General features: G+C 33.0%; 1 protein-coding gene and 1 long non-coding RNA gene across 6 annotated transcripts; both read left to right on the top strand.

The window, feature by feature from the left end:
* Positions 1 to 4,234: 4,234 nt before the first annotated feature.
* On the top strand, positions 4,235 to 11,599 carry LOC133812908 (uncharacterized). 2 transcript variants are annotated; one of them, XR_009884045.1, is made up of 4 exons: positions 4,240 to 4,562; positions 5,708 to 9,296; positions 10,236 to 10,299; positions 11,445 to 11,599. It is a non-coding gene; the product is annotated as an uncharacterized LOC133812908 (long non-coding RNA). The 2 variants fall into 2 exon arrangements; XR_009884044.1 differs by having other exon boundaries at positions 4,235 to 4,562; positions 5,708 to 10,299.
* Positions 11,600 to 15,228: 3,629 nt separating this feature from the next.
* LOC133812907 (putative F-box protein At1g65770) lies at positions 15,229 to 18,544 on the top strand. 4 transcript variants are annotated; one of them, XR_009884043.1, is made up of 3 exons: positions 15,229 to 16,523; positions 18,011 to 18,075; positions 18,228 to 18,544. XR_009884043.1 is itself a non-coding variant. In XM_062246744.1 (2 exons), the coding sequence occupies exon 1, from the start codon at positions 15,274 to 15,276 to the stop codon at positions 16,519 to 16,521; it is 1,248 nt and encodes a 415-aa protein (XP_062102728.1). In that variant the 5' UTR covers positions 15,229 to 15,273; the 3' UTR covers positions 16,522 to 16,523; positions 18,228 to 18,544. The 4 variants fall into 4 exon arrangements, 2 of the variants coding, with proteins under 2 accessions (XP_062102728.1, XP_062102727.1); XR_009884042.1 differs by lacking the exon at positions 18,011 to 18,075 and adding an exon at positions 17,319 to 17,587 and having other exon boundaries at positions 15,230 to 16,523; XM_062246744.1 differs by lacking the exon at positions 18,011 to 18,075.
* Positions 18,545 to 19,216: the final 672 nt, after the last annotated feature.

Below are 19,216 nucleotides of genomic sequence, written 5' to 3'. Positions count from 1 at the left end.
ATTTATCATTATTTATTTTTCATTGACTTATAGTCAATATGATATTTTAATAATTAATAATTAAATTAATTATTCAAGACTACTAGGTTCATTTTGATAAGAGATGACATAGGGACCATGGATCCATGAACTCAAGCTCCAATAAGTTACCGTGAGTTTATTTATAACAAATAAACTTGCTACCTTATTAATTCATCGTGACTCTACTATAGACTCAGAATTGCACTCTTGAATTCATAGAACGTTTTACACCAAATGTAAATACATTATCCATTGTTATAACCATCATTTAATTATCTATAGATGATCTACTGATGAGACGGTGTAAAAATTACCGTTTTACCCCTCATTAGTATTTTATCCTTAATTCCCACAAAGTTCCTTGTAAATAATATTTCTGTAAATTTAATTACAGAAATGAGTACTCTATCATTTAACACTTGAACCAAGCTATAAGGAAATCATCATTTCACTTCTTAAATAGAAGTTATAGATTTAATATCTATGATAAATACTCTCACTTAATTATACTACCAAATCTTCAATATGTAAGTATGAGTGTAATGCCCCAAATTTCCTAATAAGGTTTAGGATCTTGATTAGGAGGCCGGGAGGGCCATAATTGATTTATTATGATATTTAATGAGTATATGCATGCTTATATGAATTATATTATTATATGATGGTGAATGCATGCATATGGGCTTATATTTTAAATGCCAGGGGCATTTTGGTAATTTGGCCACTGTTGGCGTAATTGTATGTTTTGGGTGCATGGTTGAGATTAAATATAATTTTACCACATTGTATGTGTATTGGTTCGAGCTTTTCGACATGAGACGATCATGAGATGTAAGTGTTCGGTCTAGTCATAATGGGTTTAAGTTCGGGGCTCGGGGTGAGTCTCGGGGTGAATTTAAAGATTAGAGCATTACCGGGAATTAAAGGGTAATGGGGTATGATTTATTGGTATTTGGGAATATTGAGAATAATGGGAATTTGAGAGCGTTAATTATAATTAACGAGATAGGCGGGAAAGGACAATTTTACCCTTGAAATGGTTTAGAGGCTTTTGTTGGCTTAAGGGTATTTTGGTCATTTTGGGTTTTGGATATATATAACATAGGAAGGCTGTGGAAAACAGAACCAAAACAGAGCCAATCTTTATCCTTCTCCCTTCCTTCCCGTACAAGTCTTTCCTTCATCTTCTCTTTGAATTTTGAGAGTCACCTTGAGGAGTTATGCATGGAGGTCAAAGGGAACAAGCTAGGAATTGAGGTTTGGGCTTAGGAACTTGTCACAGCCATTAAAGGAGGTTCAAGCTTGGGTTTAAGGTGAGCTTTATTCACTAACTTTCTGGTTATACCCTGTTTTCGTGTTAGATTTCAGCTTGTGTTTTATGGTGGCTTGTTTGGATTTGAGGAAGTTTTTATTGGGGTTTGCTTTGGGTTTTATTAAGGTTGTGGTATGGAACAAGTTTATGGATTGTATTGGAGGTTTGAGTGGTGTTTAACTGGGTTTGATGGATTGGTTCTAAGAGAAATCGTAGGGGAAGAAAAACAGGGGTTTTTGCTGAACTGGGGGTTGCGCCGCGGCATGGCCAGGGAGAGCCGCGGCCCTTGGTGTGAACTGGGTTTTGGGCGCCTCTGTCTGGGGGGGCGGGCCGCGGCCCTTAAGGTCATTTTTGCCATAATGGGGTTCTTAGCTTGGGGATTTAAGCTGTAGGCCTCAGGGTTGAACCTACTACCCGGTTGAGTAGTATTTGAGGTCCCGGAGGTTAGGTTTTGGTTGGGGACATTTTATTATTCATTTTATTAATGGTATCCCATATGTTTGGTTATGACTAGGTGACCGCTAAAGGATTAAAAGCTGATCGTTCTCAAAGGTCGTTTCTTTTATTAATTCTCGCTCGAACCCGAGGTAAGAAAACTGCACCCCGTATGTGACATGCATGGTTATGATTGATGCATGTTGGATGTTTAAATGTAAACATTGATAGCATAATGAATGCTTGGCGATCTTGCCCATTTGCATATGATTATTAATGAGGCATGCTGGGTGATTAAGTGTGATGCATGTGATGCACGAGAAACATGTGATTAGGGCATGCCATGAATGATGAATATGAGATTGGCCAGAGCTTGAGTCTCTGAGTTTGTGCATGATCATGATTATGCTAGCAACTGTTTAGTAAGCATGCTAAATGCCCTATTCTTGGATAATTGGCATATAATACATATTGATAGCATTGCTTACTTGTGCATGGCACTGACTAATTAGTCAGATTTGGCAAAGGTGCTAGTATCAACTGTGAAGTCGTGACTCACTAGTCAGGTTCGGCAGTGGTACTGGGCACTGGTCACGTTGCACTGAATCGTCAGACAGAATTGGCAAAGGTGTTAGTATCAGCTATGAAGCTGTGACTGAATAGTCAAGTTCGGCAGTGATACTGGACACTGGTCACCCAAAATTGGCAAAGGTGTTAGTACCAGCTGTGAAGCTGTGACTGATTAGTCAAGTTCGGCAGTGATACTGGACACTGGTCACATAGCGCTGACTGATTAGTCATAATGGTCTTAGCGTGGTTCACGCAAGCCAACGAAGATTAGATCTAATCGATTACTAGCATTGAATGACTCAAGGAGCATTAATGCCTGACCGACCCTAAGGGTCGATGAATGAAAACAGAGTCTGGAGGCTAGTGGCTTACCTAACTGTAATATCCAACATTTTCATTATACATTTTTTTTATTATAAATCAGAGTTTTAATACATAAAATATACAAGTTTACAAATTTAAGAAATAGTAATGGAAAAATAGTATTTAAAATATCATTTTATGTTTTTAATGAGATTAAAGAGAGAGAAACTTGAATAGTCAAGTATTGGACCCGAATGTCATATAATTTTAATTGGGGATTTTTATAAAATTAAGAAAGTTTTGCTAAAGGGCTTATTTGAAAAGAATTTTAGTATTTTGGGTCCAAGTGTAATTTTTAAAAATAATAAAAAATAAAAAATAAAAAAAAAAAAAGAAAAGAAAAGGCTTCAGCCTTTCTTTTTACCCGAACCCTCTCTCTCTCTCCTCAGAAAACCTCTCTCTCTCTCTCTCTCTCTCTCTCTCTCTCTCTCTCTCCTCTGCGTATTACTGTTGCCGACGACGCAGGAGTACTTTCCGGCCACCATTTTTAGCCACGCGCCGGACCGTTGGATTCAGAGGCCTCCGAACTATCGACCCACGCGGGAATCTAGAGCTCACTCGCCGATTAAACGCCTCAACCACTCGATTTAAGTTCGGCCACCCCGCGACTTCAAAGTTGCGATTCGGCCACCTCGGGCATCCGTTTGTCGATCCGTCACCACCATCGTGCTCCTCGTGTTGTGGGCTTCAAAACCCAATAACTTGTTCCTACATCTACCATAGTTGGGTGGTGGGCCCACCACGAGCCACCGCGATCCACCGTAGACCGACGGTCGAAACTTAGTGTTCGAGGTTCCGAAGTACGTTTTGAGTCTCAGAAAATCATCGTTTGACTTGTTGTGGAACCCGATCATTTTGGTATAATTTCTTTAACCTATATATTGTGATTTAATTGTGATTGATTAGAGTAATTGTTATTATGTGTATTTATAGTATATAATTATATATTATTGATATATGGAATATTTTCTGTAAATTACTGGCTGTCTGGGATTATATATATTTTTGATACAGGTTTTGATTTTGGAATTGTCCACTTTATAGCCGTTGTGCTGTCCAATTTTCTAGAAAATATTAGATATTAAATAAAGTATAAAAATACATATTTAATTGATTTTTCCATTAATATGGAAATTATTATGATTAATTAATTTTAATTATTATTGTTATTGTTTTGTTAAGTAAATCAAGAATACAGTTTTATGTATATATATATCTATGAAAAGTGTGATTTATAGTAAACGTATTATTTAACAATTATTCTTATATGTTAATATTTTGTTAATATTTGAATATTAAAATAATATCAAATATTAGTTTCTTACAGTTATTGATATTTGTAAGACCAGTGAATTTTGGAGAAAGTATATTTATTATATCACTGGAATTGATATTATGACTATTTAATAATAATAGAAATATTTATATTTATATTATTATCATTATATTGATTATTACAACTTTATGTTAAAAATATGATTTCTTTTATAAAATGATTATTTGAATATATACATTCATATACGTATTGCTATTAAAGTATTTTGTTATTAATATCGAAATAAGTTTAATTATAGACGATAATTATTATTTTGTTGGGATTATTATTATTATTATCATAAGAGTACATTATCTTATGAGCAAGGTTTAAAGCATTGTTTTATATGAAGAGTTATTTGCATTACGTTGATAATAATTTATTATTATCATTTATATAGTTTCTGGTATTATTAATATACACTATCAATAGTGTATATTTATGATTTTGATAGAATTTAATAAATGATGTGCATTGAATAGGATTTGTATGGATTTGATTGATTGACTCTTGGTGAGGAATTTTAAAATAAGCTAAGGACCTAAGGTAAGTAAATCTCACCTTTTGTGCTTAAGTGTAAGATGCATGACTACATTGATTGTGTACATCTGATGAGTTAAGTATGGTATGATGATGATGCATATGATAAGTATGTGAAGAATGGTTATATGAACACCATAAGGGTGTTGTGTGATATGTAATTGATGAATTCTGTGATATGTGAAAGATGTCTTACTTGGTTAAGAATGATATGAATTATGTGCAAGTATGTGTTCTTATGTTGATGGATATGTGGATTACTCTATGTTCATGATTTGTTATATGTTATGATATATGAAGCGTTTAAGTTTTTAGGCTGGAAACCTTAGACCTGAGCCATAGCTCTACGTTAAGGTATAACAACGCCACCAACCCAAAGCTTCATGTATTATGACTAAAGATGTTTTGAGTTATATGAGACGTGATACAATGCCTTGATTGAATACCATCAACATCAGTCATGAACACGAACATTGGCATTTCAGCATCAGCATGTATGCATGGCATGTACATTTATGTGATATAAGACCATGCATATGGATATGAGAAAAGTTATGAAATGTCTTGAAAAGTCTTATGTAAAGTTAAACATTTTAATGACACAAGGCTTAAGCAAAGTGATAATAAGATGTTTAAAAAGGGTGCCACTGTTTTGATGAAGCAATCAAGTAAGTTCAGTAAAGAAGACGGAAGTCTATAAGACTTATAGTGGCTGCCCACTAGTGTGGGCTAGGTCAGAGTTGACCATTCAGATATGTTTGCCATGTTTCCGTCTTTCTCCTCCATATGTGTAATAAGTATGGCAGCTATGGCAACGATGAAATGAGTGTTATGATGAGCCTAGCTGAGATGATGGCTAGCCGGAGGAGAACCCATGGGATTCTATATGATATGTGTAACAAGCCCTGCAGGCATTGGCTGAATCAAACAGTGTGCACAAGTGATATTGGGCCCATAAAAATGTGAAACTAAAAGAAAGAGCATAAAAGTAAAGTTTGAAAGTGCATGAGCAATAAATGAAATGCATAAGTATATAAGTCAGCATATTAGTATATGTGCACTACAAACTCACGACATTCATGTGTATGTGTATGCATGAGATTTGCTTACTGAGCGTTAGCTCATTATGTTATTTTCCAACATTTTTCCAGGTGTGGCTTTAGCTGTTGAGCAACTTGTGGAGCACGGACTCAGTAGCAATGCAATAATGGTTTAGAGTTTTCATATGGCTGCCTTAAATTTAAAGTATTCATACGTGTAATAATTTCTTCTAATAAGTTTATATAAAAGTTTAAATTTTTCTGCATTTCTTCGTATCATTTTATTTAATCCTTTTGGTCAAGTGCCTTACATACTCGTAAACCCTAGAATTACGAGTATGTGGCAGACGTACCCTACCTTAGGGACGTTACAAATGGTATCAGAGCTTTGAGTTTGTAGATGTCGTATACTCGTTATGTTATTAGATTTTGGGATCTGAAATGCTACTGAGTTCCGCCACAAGACAAGCCACACGTTAATGGTTAGTATAATTTATCCATATTTTAGTTAATGTATGTTAATGATGTTGTATAATTGTATTAGAAACTCATTGTGTGTTTGAGTTTCCATGATATAAGTATGAGTTTGGATTAAATGAATATTCTCATGCACGGTAGAGAAATTGAAGTTTGCTATTTATCTGAATGCATGCCTTTATTATTGATGTGATAAATAATTGATGATTTATCGATGTCGATGTTTGGATTGTTAATTGATATTCTCAAGCTTTGAAAGTGACCTATCAGTTTAGTTAGTGTGTTAAGGGTTAATATGTCAGGTTAGTGTTTTGGAGAGCAAAGTTTTAGGTTGTTGCTGAGAGCACACATAATAAGAGACTTTAGTGAAACAGTAGTAATATATAGAAAAAAAAAAAAAAAAAAGAAAAGAAAAATACATAATACATTAAGGATTGGGGTTTTGGACACGTTCTACCTCGTCAATCAACTTTTGTTGTTCAACTCTAAGGGTCTCCCCAGTAGTTTGCAGTGTCTGAAATTTTTCCTTCATATCGACTGAGTAGTTAGCAAGAAGTGTAGTTAAAGTCCCATTCTCCTTAACCAACTTCTCCTTCTCTCGAGTCAATGCCTTGTTGGCATTTCTAATGGTTATCATCTCTTGTTTTTGTGTTTCTATATACCTTTTCAAGTGGTCAACCTCTTGTTCTCTTGCAAGAACCCGTTGGCCTAGGTTTGAGACCGATGCTGCCGCCTGAGTGGTAAGAACTAAGGAATCTTTTACAGCTTGTAGGTCTGACCTATGGGATAAAATTATTTGGTCTTTAGGGGTGAGTATGCTTTGACCTATACTAATGGCCACCTTTTTATCGAGCATAGCTGAATCCTCCACCGTGACAAGGCCAGTATCAGAATAAAATTTGGGAAGCCAAACTCTGGGAAATTGAGTATTTCGTTCTGGGATGTGTACCGTAGGATACACCATTAGTTGTGGTAGGGGTGCAGAAATTTGTGGTGAAGATTCGATAGTGGGAAGATTTGGCTCAGGTAAAGCTAAAGTTAGGTCTAAGTTCAGCTGAGATGATGAGGATGCCATGGGTTGCTTAGCTTGAGTAATGGATGGAAGTAATAATGACTTGGTTTTCAAAAGCTTGAGATTGATTGTGTTTTAGTGTGTATGTGATGAATTTTATTTATAGAAAAATGTGTTGAACTGTTGGGTCATTGGATCCTTGAATTTGTTTGTTTTCAAGATAGATATCACAGATTTTATCTTGTTCAATGTGTTACGCTATCCTCTCTGATGATGAAAGTCAAACTTATTAAATTTTGTCGACATGGAAATCACTTCTATTGATTTTGCGATCTGATTTGAACATGGAAACAATTTATAAATTGTTGAATGAATCGAGGTGATAAATGTTATTTACTGAATTACTCTGTAGTGTGAATTACTTTCGGCGATTAAATTATAGTATATTAGCTGTTTTATTCCGAAAGTAAGATAATGTATTACTTGTGTGAAGTGATGACTGAGTATTATTGGTATAGGTGTTGAAATGAGACATGTCTAACTTATTAGACATGTGAGAATTATTCGTTTTAGTAGATGAAGTGGTGGATTGGTCAGTCAAGACTTATCCCATGTTTTATTCAATGAAGGGATACTAAGCTAAGTGTGTGAATTTCCGAGTGGCCACGGTTATTTGCATTCTAGCATAGTATCAATATGCCCTTTATTATTTTATACATTTGGAAACAATTTTGATTTTTAAATGTTTTCTTAGAGAAAGAATGAGAGTCAGGCTTTTCTGAACTGGTACCTAATGAATGGCCTATCTCACTATTTCTCATTCAGGGCAAGAAGTCGGTTTTGACAACGAAAGGGTTTCATAAAGACTTGGTTTTAAAGAATAATCTTCATCGGCTATATAATTGTTTTCTAGTTATCTAATTTTATGCAAAAAAAAAAAAAAAAAAAAAAAAAAAAAAAAAAAAAAAAAAAAAATTGACTGTAAGACATGAAGATCAAGGATGTTTTCATGATGATGGTCATTTTCTCTTCCTACGTTATGTGGTTTGTGTTCAAAAGTATGGATGATGAGGATTCGTTTGTATTTTCGTATACATTCATTGTAATTTATACTATTGTTATAGCTTATTTCCTTTCTTTCTATATTGTAGTCCTCATGTGAGGTGTTTACACATCCTCGCCTTTTTATATATGATAAGGATTACAAGTCAGGAATAAGTTTTGTTTTCGGGATGAAAGTAAGTGTTGTGTATGAAATCTTATGCTGTGAAATGTTGTTCTGTTTATTTGTAATGGTAGTTCTTGTCTCTGATTATCAAATTTAGTTTGAAATTTCGAGGACGAAATTATTTTAACGGGGGAAGGATTGTAATATCCAACATTTTCATTATACATTTTTTTTATTATAAATCAGAGTTTTAATACATAAAATATACAAGTTTACAAATTTAAGAAATAGTAATGGAAAAATAGTATTTAAAATATCATTTTATGTTTTTAATGAGATTAAAGAGAGAGAAACTTGAATAGTCAAGTATTGGACCCGAATGTCATATAATTTTAATTGGGGATTTTTATAAAATTAAGAAAGTTTTGCTAAAGGGCTTATTTGAAAAGAATTTTAGTATTTTGGGTCCAAGTGTAATTTTTAAAAATAATAAAAAATAAAAAATAAAAAAAAAAAAAGAAAAGAAAAGGCTTCAGCCTTTCTTTTTACCCGAACCCTCTCTCTCTCTCCTCAGAAAACCTCTCTCTCTCTCTCTCTCTCTCTCTCTCTCTCTCTCTCTCCTCTGCGTATTACTGTTGCCGACGACGCAGGAGTACTTTCCGGCCACCATTTTTAGCCACGCGCCGGACCGTTGGATTCAGAGGCCTCCGAACTATCGACCCACGCGGGAATCTAGAGCTCACTCGCCGATTAAACGCCTCAACCACTCGATTTAAGTTCGGCCACCCCGCGACTTCAAAGTTGCGATTCGGCCACCTCGGGCATCCGTTTGTCGATCCGTCACCACCATCGTGCTCCTCGTGTTGTGGGCTTCAAAACCCAATAACTTGTTCCTACATCTACCATAGTTGGGTGGTGGGCCCACCACGAGCCACCGCGATCCACCGTAGACCGACGGTCGAAACTTAGTGTTCGAGGTTCCGAAGTACGTTTTGAGTCTCAGAAAATCATCGTTTGACTTGTTGTGGAACCCGATCATTTTGGTATAATTTCTTTAACCTATATATTGTGATTTAATTGTGATTGATTAGAGTAATTGTTATTATGTGTATTTATAGTATATAATTATATATTATTGATATATGGAATATTTTCTGTAAATTACTGGCTGTCTGGGATTATATATATTTTTGATACAGGTTTTGATTTTGGAATTGTCCACTTTATAGCCGTTGTGCTGTCCAATTTTCTAGAAAATATTAGATATTAAATAAAGTATAAAAATACATATTTAATTGATTTTTCCATTAATATGGAAATTATTATGATTAATTAATTTTAATTATTATTGTTATTGTTTTGTTAAGTAAATCAAGAATACAGTTTTATGTATATATATATCTATGAAAAGTGTGATTTATAGTAAACGTATTATTTAACAATTATTCTTATATGTTAATATTTTGTTAATATTTGAATATTAAAATAATATCAAATATTAGTTTCTTACAGTTATTGATATTTGTAAGACCAGTGAATTTTGGAGAAAGTATATTTATTATATCACTGGAATTGATATTATGACTATTTAATAATAATAGAAATATTTATATTTATATTATTATCATTATATTGATTATTACAACTTTATGTTAAAAATATGATTTCTTTTATAAAATGATTATTTGAATATATACATTCATATACGTATTGCTATTAAAGTATTTTGTTATTAATATCGAAATAAGTTTAATTATAGACGATAATTATTATTTTGTTGGGATTATTATTATTATTATCATAAGAGTACATTATCTTATGAGCAAGGTTTAAAGCATTGTTTTATATGAAGAGTTATTTGCATTACGTTGATAATAATTTATTATTATCATTTATATAGTTTCTGGTATTATTAATATACACTATCAATAGTGTATATTTATGATTTTGATAGAATTTAATAAATGATGTGCATTGAATAGGATTTGTATGGATTTGATTGATTGACTCTTGGTGAGGAATTTTAAAATAAGCTAAGGACCTAAGGTAAGTAAATCTCACCTTTTGTGCTTAAGTGTAAGATGCATGACTACATTGATTGTGTACATCTGATGAGTTAAGTATGGTATGATGATGATGCATATGATAAGTATGTGAAGAATGGTTATATGAACACCATAAGGGTGTTGTGTGATATGTAATTGATGAATTCTGTGATATGTGAAAGATGTCTTACTTGGTTAAGAATGATATGAATTATGTGCAAGTATGTGTTCTTATGTTGATGGATATGTGGATTACTCTATGTTCATGATTTGTTATATGTTATGATATATGAAGCGTTTAAGTTTTTAGGCTGGAAACCTTAGACCTGAGCCATAGCTCTACGTTAAGGTATAACAACGCCACCAACCCAAAGCTTCATGTATTATGACTAAAGATGTTTTGAGTTATATGAGACGTGATACAATGCCTTGATTGAATACCATCAACATCAGTCATGAACACGAACATTGGCATTTCAGCATCAGCATGTATGCATGGCATGTACATTTATGTGATATAAGACCATGCATATGGATATGAGAAAAGTTATGAAATGTCTTGAAAAGTCTTATGTAAAGTTAAACATTTTAATGACACAAGGCTTAAGCAAAGTGATAATAAGATGTTTAAAAAGGGTGCCACTGTTTTGATGAAGCAATCAAGTAAGTTCAGTAAAGAAGACGGAAGTCTATAAGACTTATAGTGGCTGCCCACTAGTGTGGGCTAGGTCAGAGTTGACCATTCAGATATGTTTGCCATGTTTCCGTCTTTCTCCTCCATATGTGTAATAAGTATGGCAGCTATGGCAACGATGAAATGAGTGTTATGATGAGCCTAGCTGAGATGATGGCTAGCCGGAGGAGAACCCATGGGATTCTATATGATATGTGTAACAAGCCCTGCAGGCATTGGCTGAATCAAACAGTGTGCACAAGTGATATTGGGCCCATAAAAATGTGAAACTAAAAGAAAGAGCATAAAAGTAAAGTTTGAAAGTGCATGAGCAATAAATGAAATGCATAAGTATATAAGTCAGCATATTAGTATATGTGCACTACAAACTCACGACATTCATGTGTATGTGTATGCATGAGATTTGCTTACTGAGCGTTAGCTCATTATGTTATTTTCCAACATTTTTCCAGGTGTGGCTTTAGCTGTTGAGCAACTTGTGGAGCACGGACTCAGTAGCAATGCAATAATGGTTTAGAGTTTTCATATGGCTGCCTTAAATTTAAAGTATTCATACGTGTAATAATTTCTTCTAATAAGTTTATATAAAAGTTTAAATTTTTCTGCATTTCTTCGTATCATTTTATTTAATCCTTTTGGTCAAGTGCCTTACATACTCGTAAACCCTAGAATTACGAGTATGTGGCAGACGTACCCTACCTTAGGGACGTTACACTAACAGCCACTCTCCCGCTAGAAAAGAGAGCTTGGAGGCTGGTGGCTTACTTAACAGCCACTCTCCCACTAGAACCATGTGATGTTTACCCATTGGTTTGAAAGCTTTATATTCAGTGTGATTATAATGATAATCACTTGATAATGTTTATGAAAAGTGTTATGTTTTCTTGCTGAGCTTCGGCTCACGGGTGCTATGTGGTGCAGGTAAAGGCAAGAGGAAGCTGGACCATCCTTGAGTTGGAGAGCTTAGGTGATGACGTGTACATATGCAGCTGCTCGACCGCCACGGCCGAGGTTTAAAGTGGAACTAGGGTTGAACCCTGTTTTGCCGCTTAGAACGGCCTGTTGTAAATATTTTCTGTAATAAACTCTTAAATTTATATTTTCGGGATCCCAGTATATGTATTAAACGTTCTAGTGAAACGTTACATCCTAACCTAAGATTTTAAACCCTAAACCGCTAATCATACTTAGTTACACGATTTGGCCAAATGACTCGGTAAGCGAGTTTAGCACTGTTTACAAGGCACGCCGTAACGGTCCCAGGAGTTGGGGCGTTACAATGAGCTAGTCCGTAGGGTAAGCTGATAACGAACAAATCAAAAAACTTGAATAATACAATTAGGTAACAAAATACATATGATCTTATCTACTTGGTCAATGTCCTGGATATGACATCACATTAAATGTGTAAGTAGATCTTATCATAGATTACTCAATTAATAAAAATCCAGTGCACTGATTTAATCTTAGGACAAAATGCTTTTGAATATATAATTACAATTATAATCCACAATGATTGAATCACTATAATTGTAACTATACATATGTTCGAGATTTTATAAACTTTTGTATTAATAATAATTAATCATGTAATAAAACATGTAAACAACGCAATTTAATTGAACAAAATGATTTCAGTTACTTTATTGATAATGAATAAATTACATAAGAAATATAGCTTTATAAGGGCATAAAACCCAACATGTACATCAGTTAATTTTCTAACATAGCTACACTCGAGATAAATTCAAAACTAGAGTGATGACTTGTTGCATAAAAAAAGAGTTCATGTAGAATTATTTTCATTATTCCCTCTTTCGATTGAAAACAATCTTGAGTACCGTCAAGAGTTGTACTATATGAAAGTTGTATACTATTATTGGTGCAAGTCAATATTAAGATCTACTTGATTTAATTTAACAACTAATTTATAAAATTGCTATCCAATTAAGAAAAATCACCTCATATAGTATTGGACAAAACCAAATAGCAACAACACTTTTTCGATTCAGCAGTTCGATCTATGCTAGATTTAGCATTCATGGACATTGATAAGATAAGATCCTTCCATTTAGCAGCACCTTAGGGGATGGCATAGCCTTAAAGTTAAAGGCGATGTTCAAACGAGGAAAGGCTTATGGTGGATACCTAGGCACCCAGAGACGAGGAAGGGTGTAATAAGCGACGAAATGATTCGGGGAGTTACAAATAAGCGGAGATCTGGAGATTCCTGAATAGGTCATCAAAGATGATTAGGGTTCTTAGATTCACATACCATAAATTAGGCACCAAAAAGAAGATTAATACTCGAGTAAGTGTCTTCCTTTGAGTTGTTAAAGAGTTTGTGTACTAGTTTTTGGTGGGGTTTAGTTGAAAGGGATTGAGATTAATATAAATTATAATAATATTTAAAAAGAAATTAATAATAGAATAAAATAATTATAGAAAAAGTCATAGTGTAGAGTAATATACATGTATCAACTATTTTTAGTTTCTAATGTAACTCGATATCTCCTTTGGTGAATTTAACGAAGAAAAAGAGCTCTAATCATATTAATATTATAAATGAATTTAAGTTTGTTTCTAGTTGATAATAAATTACATTATATTATATTATATTATAGGGTTTATACCTTTTTAGACCCTGTATTTTTCTTTATTACATGTGTTGGACCCTGTGTTTTGATAAATTATTTTTTGGACCCCATGTTTTGTAAAATAGTTCAAATAGGCCCCTAAACTTGATTTTGATGAACAAAAAATTGAATATAATAACATAGTTCTTAGGCAGAATGACTATATTTTTGTTCTGAGTTGTTAGTTTGATGAATTATTTGTGATTTTAGTTTAAAAAACTTTTATCAAAATCAGGTTTATGAGTTTATTTGAACTATTTTAGACAACATAGGGTCCAAAAAGTAATTTGTCAAAATACAGGGTCCAAACAAGTAATGAGACAAAACACATGATCTAAAAATGTATAAACCCTATATTATATGCTTAATATAATATAAATTTTATTTAAGTTATAACACCTATAATTTTATTATGCACTAATAAGTTTGCATGCAAACTACATGTACCAAAACGTTTTGAGTTTTTTTGTATTATAATATATAATATTAATGAATCGATTTTCTCGTGCTTGTTATATATACTAGATACAAATAACGTGCAATATGCTTGTTTGTTTAGTTTTATTTATAGAATTTATTAATTATTTTTATTAAATTTATATTAATATTATATAAATTTTGAAATAAATATCATATTTTAATTAAATAATTTATTTATTTTGTTTAAGTTTATGTTTGTTCTAGTTTATGAATTTGGGAGTGACAACAAAATATTATATATTATATGTTTAAGGTAATATTAAATAATATACGTGGATTTTAAATTTAAGTTTCTTTCTAGTTTTTTTAAAAAAATAAAACAATTTGTTGCTAATTTATAATAGATTATATTATATGTTTAATATGATATTATTCTAATAAATGAGTGTAAGTTTGATTAAATGTTTATTTAAGTTATAAAACATATAATTTTATTATTTTTAAATAATTATCATTGTAAAACATCTCAAAATATTATATTTTAATTTGTTTAATTATTTATTATTTAAAAATAATTATCATTGTTAAATATCTTATTTTTAATTTGTTTAATTATTAACTATGTTCAAATAATTATCATTACAAAATATCTCAAAAATATCTTATTTTAATTTTTTTAATTATTTATTTTATTTTATTTAAATTTATGTATTTAGAAACTACTGTTAAATATAAAAATATTCTGTTAAATATAAGAATATTTTGTTAAAGTTAACCTTAAAAATAAAATAAAAAACTCTTACAACCAAAAATTTCCATTATGTACACATCTATTATATAGAAGATATATATATATATTTAATTTAATTTTAACATTAATAATATGAATGATGAGTGATGACATCAAGCAAACAACGGTGCATGTATGCTGCATGTATTAGTACAAGATGTGTCTAAAAGTATTAAATTTTATTTAAGTTATATTCTTTATAATTTTATTATTTTTAAATAATTATTATTGTAATATATTTGAAAAAATATTTTATTTTAAATTATATTTACGGTCGGTTAAATATAATAATAATATTATGCAATATTCCGTTAAAAATATTCGTTTAAAGAAAGAAAAAAAATCGTATCCGACCAATTATCATATAAAATATATATATATATAGATAAAAACCGTTTGTTTGGGTTGTTGGTTTCATGAAAGTGAATCAAGGAAATGGCTAACCGAGATTGGTCCCTTATCCCTGACGAAATCTGGGCAGCCATCGGCCGATACCTGGACAATCCCATCGACGTTCTCCGATTCCGCAGCGTCTGCAGCTCATGGCGCACTCTCACCCCTCCTTTCGACCATTCCACTCTTCTTCCCCGATTCAACTTTCCTGTACCAACTTACTCCTCCACTTTCCAAGCCTTCGTCTCCGAGACCACCGTCTACCGCATCAACCTCCCCAACCTCCACCTAGCTCACAATCCATCAACTTCTTCTTCTTCTTCTGATTTCGCTAAGGGGTGGCTGATCAAGATTGAAGAGTACCAACGAGGAAAGTTCCGTCTTTTAGACTCGCTCTCTTGCCGAAGAATCAAGGACATCGCTTGTTTCCCTTCTGATAATCTCTTCGACATCTCTCAGTTGAGTTTGACAAAGCTAACCACGGCTTATGCGCTTAAATACGTTGCTGGGTCTTCTTCTATAGCTGGTGTGAACAGAGTGGTTCTTTCTCCTAATTCCCACTTGGGTCGACCCGAAGACTGTTCAATCTTCGTTATTTACGATAATGGAAAGCTGGGTTTTGCTAAGAATGGTGAGGAGGATATTACCCTTGTTGATTATCGGATCCTGGATTACAACGATCTCACTGTTTTTAGAGGTCAGCCTTATGTGGTTGACCGATGGGGTACGGTTTCATGGATCGATTCTTCGTTGAGAGTGGTTCAATACTCGCCTCCGTTGTTTGGGCTTGGTCATCGAAAGCATTTGGTGGTGTCAAAGGATGAGCTTTTTGTGGTTGATAGGTACCTTGATGAGAATAGGACTCCATACCCAGATGAGAGCAGTATCACTGATAACGATGGTGTTAATTTCAACATGCTTCAGCGCCACCCTCGTCGTCGCCGGAGATACGATTTCAATCATCCCAAATCAGTAGATTTCAAGGTGTATAAGCTTGATGAAGAGTGGGGAAGATGGGTTGAGGTCAAGTGTTTGGGAGACGATGAGTCTTTTGTTTTGACTTATGACTGTTGTTTCTCTATTTCAGCTTCTGAGTTTGAGGGGTTTAGAGAGAATTGCATTTACTTCACTGAACAATTTGACATGGATTTAGCTCTTAGAAAGTTAGGCAGACTTGGTGGGTGTGTTTTCAGCTTAGAGGATCATACCATTGAGGACCTACCAAGTACACCAGGCTACTCCCAGATCTTTTGGCCACCTCCTATTCCAACTCGGCTTTGCACAGACTGAATGTGAGTACATAGTTATAATGTTAACTTTTAGTGTTTATGTACTTCATACAAACATAGCTATTATAAAGTTCTTGACTGATGACTAGTGTTGTTATGTTTACTTATACGTATATGGATCTTGTGAATCATTCCACTTTGGTTGATTGTTGTTATTGCATTGAGCTGGTATGATATGATGTTTATAAATTCCGAAGGACCCTACTGACAGTCCTTTTTCCCTGAAGAAGAATATGTGAAAACAGTCTTGTTTGTGTTTATTAGTACACGTGATCTTACTTTTCCCTTTTGGACTAGTGTTTTTTTACCAACATGGTCGAATCCTTGACTCTAAATCTGAACAAGAATCGACCAGTCAATACTGCTAGTTCCGTTGCCTGTGTTGTCTAAGAATGGTCAGCCGAGATTCGGAGAGTTGCTCGAACAGAAAAGAGCTGGTTCCTTGCATAGTTCTTAAGAAAACTTATAAGTCAACTGTTGTTTTACTCTTAGGACAGAGATTAGTTTTGCATTAATCTGTTTGTCGAGGACATGGGATCTTGTACGATGAATTGTGAAGTTGTTTTACTCTAATGTCTCATTATATCACACGCCTACATTACATAGACATATGGATGCTTTATTATGGCATAGTGAGGTAGTTTTGTCTGCAGCTAGTGGAAGAAATCGAGTACAAGAAAGGCTAACCTTTAATCTTTTTTGGTCAGTTTTTGTAACAATCTTAAAGACTATTACTTGCGAAACCATATATGAGGAAAGGGTTATATGTTTATCATGTTCTTATTTGTATATTGACAGGTGAAGAGGAGTCAAAGAAAGAAGGCTTGCAATTTGGAGAGATCTCCAATCATATTACTTCACTTCACAATATTGATAAATGAGTTATATACCATCCAGTTGTAGGGTCCGTTCCTGATTGAAAATGATGTATTTGATTGAATGAATATGAGCAAGTGAATATGTTATTATATTAAATAAGAGTCTGGCCCATGTGTATATATGATCCCATAGAAAGTGTTAGAAGAATGGATTTTCTAAGATGAGGGATTTTCCTCAAACACACTATGGTAACTTTCTTATATATGTACTGTGATTTGGCTTATTTAGTACTTTCAACATATATTTTGTTTGGGATCATTGCAATAATTAATTCCACTGTGAAACTTTTACAAATTCTCTTGAATTATTGTTTTTAGTAATGGGATCTTTCAGTTTAATTCAAAAAGTAGTCATGGACATAATCTTGTGAACAGATGGCTCTCTATGGTGGTGGTGAACAGAATGTTGAGCCCATCAATATGGGTCAATTAGCTGGTCTTCAGCTCTGACTAAATAATAATTTGTATTGACTTTAGAGATAACCAAAAGTTATAGCAAATCAAATTTTCTGTAAATTATATGCTCCTGATATGATATGATATATTTAGAAGTGTAAATACTGCTGTTTTACTCGTAGTACAGAGATTAGTTTTGCTTTCATCTGTTTGTAGAGAACATGGGGATCTTGTACGATGTATTATGAAGGTGTTCTACTCTGATGTCTCACTATATTAAGGTAGTTGAAGAAATCGAGCATAAGAAGTCTAACCTGGAATCTTCTTTGGTCAACTTTAGTAATTGTCTGAAAGACTAGTACTTGCAAAACCATGTATGAGATAAGAGTTTTATGTTGTTCATGTTCTTATTGGTATGCTATAATATTGACAGGTGAACAGGAGTCAAAGAAAGAAGGCTTGCAATTTGGAGAGATGTCCCATCTATATGACTTCAGAGTATTGATTAGTTAGTACTTAGTAATATTCCATCTAGTTTGTAGGGTCTGTTCCTGAGTGAACATGGTGTATTTAATTCAATGAATATGAGCAATTGGGAGAACCTGGCCCATGTGTATATATGATTCCATAGAAAATGTGTAAAAAGAATGGATTTTATGAATGATTTGTATTGTATTGGACAACCCCCACGAAGAGAATGAGGGATTTTCCTCAAACACTATGGTAGGCCATCTCAAACCCATTATATCATATATTGTGTTTCACCAATACTAAAATTAAAAAATCTTAGTCTTATATTATTTTTTAATTCCAATTACAATACCAAAAATTATACTAATTATTATATTATTTTTTATTTTATTATTTTATCTTATATATAAAATAATATACATATATATTTATTATTAAATATTAATGTAAAAAAGTAAAATAGTATTGATTTTGTTTTTGCCGTTGCTGCAGTACTTCACTATATTTGGTGGGGGTACTGTAGCTTGACAGCATAATAATGAAATAAATGGAATTGAGTTAGATTAGGAATGTAAATGGGGCGAGGTCGGGGACGGCTCCCCTGTCCCCGTCTGTCCCCGTCCCGTCTCAGGGTTGGGGCCCCATCGGATACTCATTTGATAAAAATGTTTAATTTTTTTTTTATAATTGATCAAATAAATTAAAATAATTAATACTTTTTAATATAAAATAATTAAAAAATAATAAATTATACCATTAATAAATATATATTTTTATATAAATTATTATATTATATATTTTTAATAATATTTATATTAAAAATATAAATTACAATGTAAACAGGTCGGATTTAGGATTAGGGTTATGTTCCCCGCCCCTGCCCCATTAGGGGCGGGTTCCCACGGGATCTCACTATTACAAAGAGTAAAAAACGAAAACTGCAGCTTAAAA

This window comes from Humulus lupulus, chromosome 1 (assembly GCF_963169125.1).
Source record: "Humulus lupulus chromosome 1, drHumLupu1.1, whole genome shotgun sequence".
NCBI lineage: Eukaryota > Viridiplantae > Streptophyta > Magnoliopsida > Rosales > Cannabaceae > Humulus > Humulus lupulus.
This window is presented reverse-complemented; position numbering and strand designations above follow the sequence as displayed.